General features: G+C 36.0%; 1 protein-coding gene across 1 annotated transcript in view; it reads right to left on the bottom strand.

Annotated features, from left to right (window-relative positions):
- Positions 1–530: 530 nt before the first annotated feature.
- Positions 531–2,878, bottom strand: part of SARC_01856 (dUTP pyrophosphatase) — a 2,734-nt gene continuing 386 nt past the window's right edge. Inside the window, exons 2-5 of the mRNA XM_014304407.1 lie at positions 2,487–2,578; positions 1,449–1,568; positions 1,140–1,210; positions 531–695 (exon numbers count right to left, since the gene is read on the bottom strand). Coding sequence (XP_014159882.1) covers positions 639–695; positions 1,140–1,210; positions 1,449–1,568; positions 2,487–2,578 — 340 coding nt within the window. The 3' untranslated portion in view covers positions 531–638. The remainder of the gene's footprint in view (positions 696–1,139; positions 1,211–1,448; positions 1,569–2,486; positions 2,579–2,878) is intronic.

The raw sequence follows: 2,878 nt of genomic DNA, 5'->3' as shown, positions 1-2,878 counted from the left end.
TATATACATATATATATATATATATATATTTATATATATGAAGATATACATATATACACACACACACATATATATATATAGTATATATGTATGAATAGTATAGTATATATTCATAGTATTGTATATATATATAGATATTAAACAATAGATGATATATATATATATATATAAAACTATCCTATCTCCATGCTAATCCCTTTGTGGAGTATATATATATATATATATATATTATAAATGCATATATATACATAGTTGGTATATACATGTATATATATAGAATATACATAGACATAAACACACACACACAAATTAATAATAATAATAATAATAATAATAGTAATAATAATAATAATAATAACAATATTAATAATAATAATTTATATATATATATATATATATATATATATATATATATATTTGTATATATATATATATATATATAGATATATATATATTATATATATATCTATATATATATATATATATGAAGATGTATGCATATAGTGCATTCAAATATGTAGATATGGATAGACAGGTAGAATTTATTTTATTTTATACTGATTCAGTATCTATATTCGTCAACCTCCCGGCTGTATATCGGTGTTTGTTGAGTGTGGTCTCACATATACGAGGTGTGTTTAGTTCTTTCCAGTGGATCCAAACCCACCAGCGCCGCGTACCGTCTCGTCTAGCTCCTGTATAGATTGACAGGTCAGTTCAAAGATTAAGCACGACATGATATGCGTAATAGATGCGGGCATGTTACGATCTTGCGTCATAGTGGCCTGTATATGAATAATTTCAATGTGATCTTGGCAGTAAATGCTGCGATTATACGATTCTATACCACAGGGGAAGAACTGAGCTCAAACAGCTGGTATGATTCAAAGCTCCACGAATTGTGGTGGGAGACAGTAGATACTACCTATTAAATAATGTGATGCGAAGAAAATAAAATCTTTGTACGGGCAATGTTGCTACGCAAGGACAAAAGAATGACAACTTAAAGCGTTGACACAGTGGGTTGCGCATATTAGCGTAATGCGATATCGCTCAATCCATACGCATATGAGCTCGTATGTGTAGTACAGCAAAGATCCGAAACGTCGACGATACACAGAAGCTACACGATCACGCACCTGAACTTCCTCAATCTCGGCCACGACGTACTTCTCCAGGATCAGCTGCGCAACGCGATCTCCCTTGGCCACTATATATGTAATACGCATGTACGTATGAATTTAGAATCATTAAGTATACATATGCATCTGACATACAGTTATACAACTGCTCCCTAAGAATAACAAGCACCATGTTCCCACATTTGTGCACGCTTTCGTACCGGCTTTCAGATATCCGTAAGGTATACAATGATTCACGTACTCGACTACAAGTATAGCATATTAATTAGTATGCACAACACCAGTCAACGTGAGATGCACACATACCGTTGTAGTCGGTTTGAGCGTGGTTGAACAGAACTACACCCACATTCCCCCTGTAGTCGCCGTCAATGACACCGGCCCCAACATCAATGTGATGTTTCCACGACAAGCCCGAGCGTGGAGCTATAAATAGATATACCAAGGTAGGTTATAGGTTAGTCAGATGCTTCCACGACGTTATAGTTTGGTCAGATGCTTCCACGACAGCCCGACCGTGAAGCGATAAACAGATATACTAAGGTAGGGTATAGGACAGTCAAGGTTCACTAACTACGCGGGGTTCTCGATTGGATAGACGTACTCGCTTTGTATTGTATGGTGTGTATGGAGGGCGTTATTTCTCGATAAGCTTCCGTGGCACAACTGTATGTTTGTATGTTTAAATAGGCACAGATATTTCAGACTCACCCTACACCAAAGTTACCGGGAAGTTTTTAATATTGAATCGTGAGGTTTTTGTTGGTGGGCATTGTCGGCAGGTGGTATGCTAATCATGACAACTAAACGGACATTTAAATTTAGCATATGTATCAGTATACATATTCATGTATGTACGTACATGTAAATGTATGGTTCGTAAGTATGAATATATATATATTGGAGATGTTTCCCACGAAATGCAGACATCAGCATGTCGAGAGTACCATCTTATGTATGCGAAGAATCCGGTATGCATGTTCGAAATACTTGCATCGGCGTTCAAAACTACCATTGAATGTCGTTATTGCGATTGAACCAACATTCTATGATTCGCGCCAGCACACGGTGAGACGTGTGTTGATGAGTGTGGCTCGCAAGACAAACAACCGCACGATTTGTTCATGGCCAACGTTCACACTGATACAAAGAGCGCGCTCAAGTACAAGCTGTTCACTCACTGAGTTATGTTCAGCACGTGGAAACGTGCTCAAGCAAGAGGCGGTCTTCATCGAGCATCCACGGGATGGGGACGTATTTGTGAGATACTACCCAGCCCCCCCATACAAATTAAAGAACATAGGTCTGTACCAAGTACCTACATGACAGTAAAAACCAACATACCAACTCGCCCATAGCAGCCGGCAGGGATAGCGATGGAGATGTCTGTCTTCATGATAGCTTTGCCTTGAGCGGGGATGACACCATCATGCGCACTATTATGTGTAGAGGAACCATACGGAAATGAGTGTAAGAGGCGTTTGGAGGTAGTAATTGAATCGAAAAGGCCAGTATATCGTCAGCAAAGCATATGGGTCTACTCGAGTTTGAACACGGTACAAACATAGGCTTATATATATATATTTATATATATATATATATATATCTATACATACATACATATATGTTTATATTATATATAATATATATATATATATATATATATATATATATATATATATATATATATATATATATATATATATACTATTTAGTAATATGTATATATAGTATAT

Source organism: Sphaeroforma arctica (assembly GCF_001186125.1).
Source record: "Sphaeroforma arctica JP610 unplaced genomic scaffold supercont1.78, whole genome shotgun sequence".
NCBI classification, from domain to species: Eukaryota; class Ichthyosporea; order Ichthyophonida; genus Sphaeroforma; species Sphaeroforma arctica.
This window is presented reverse-complemented; position numbering and strand designations above follow the sequence as displayed.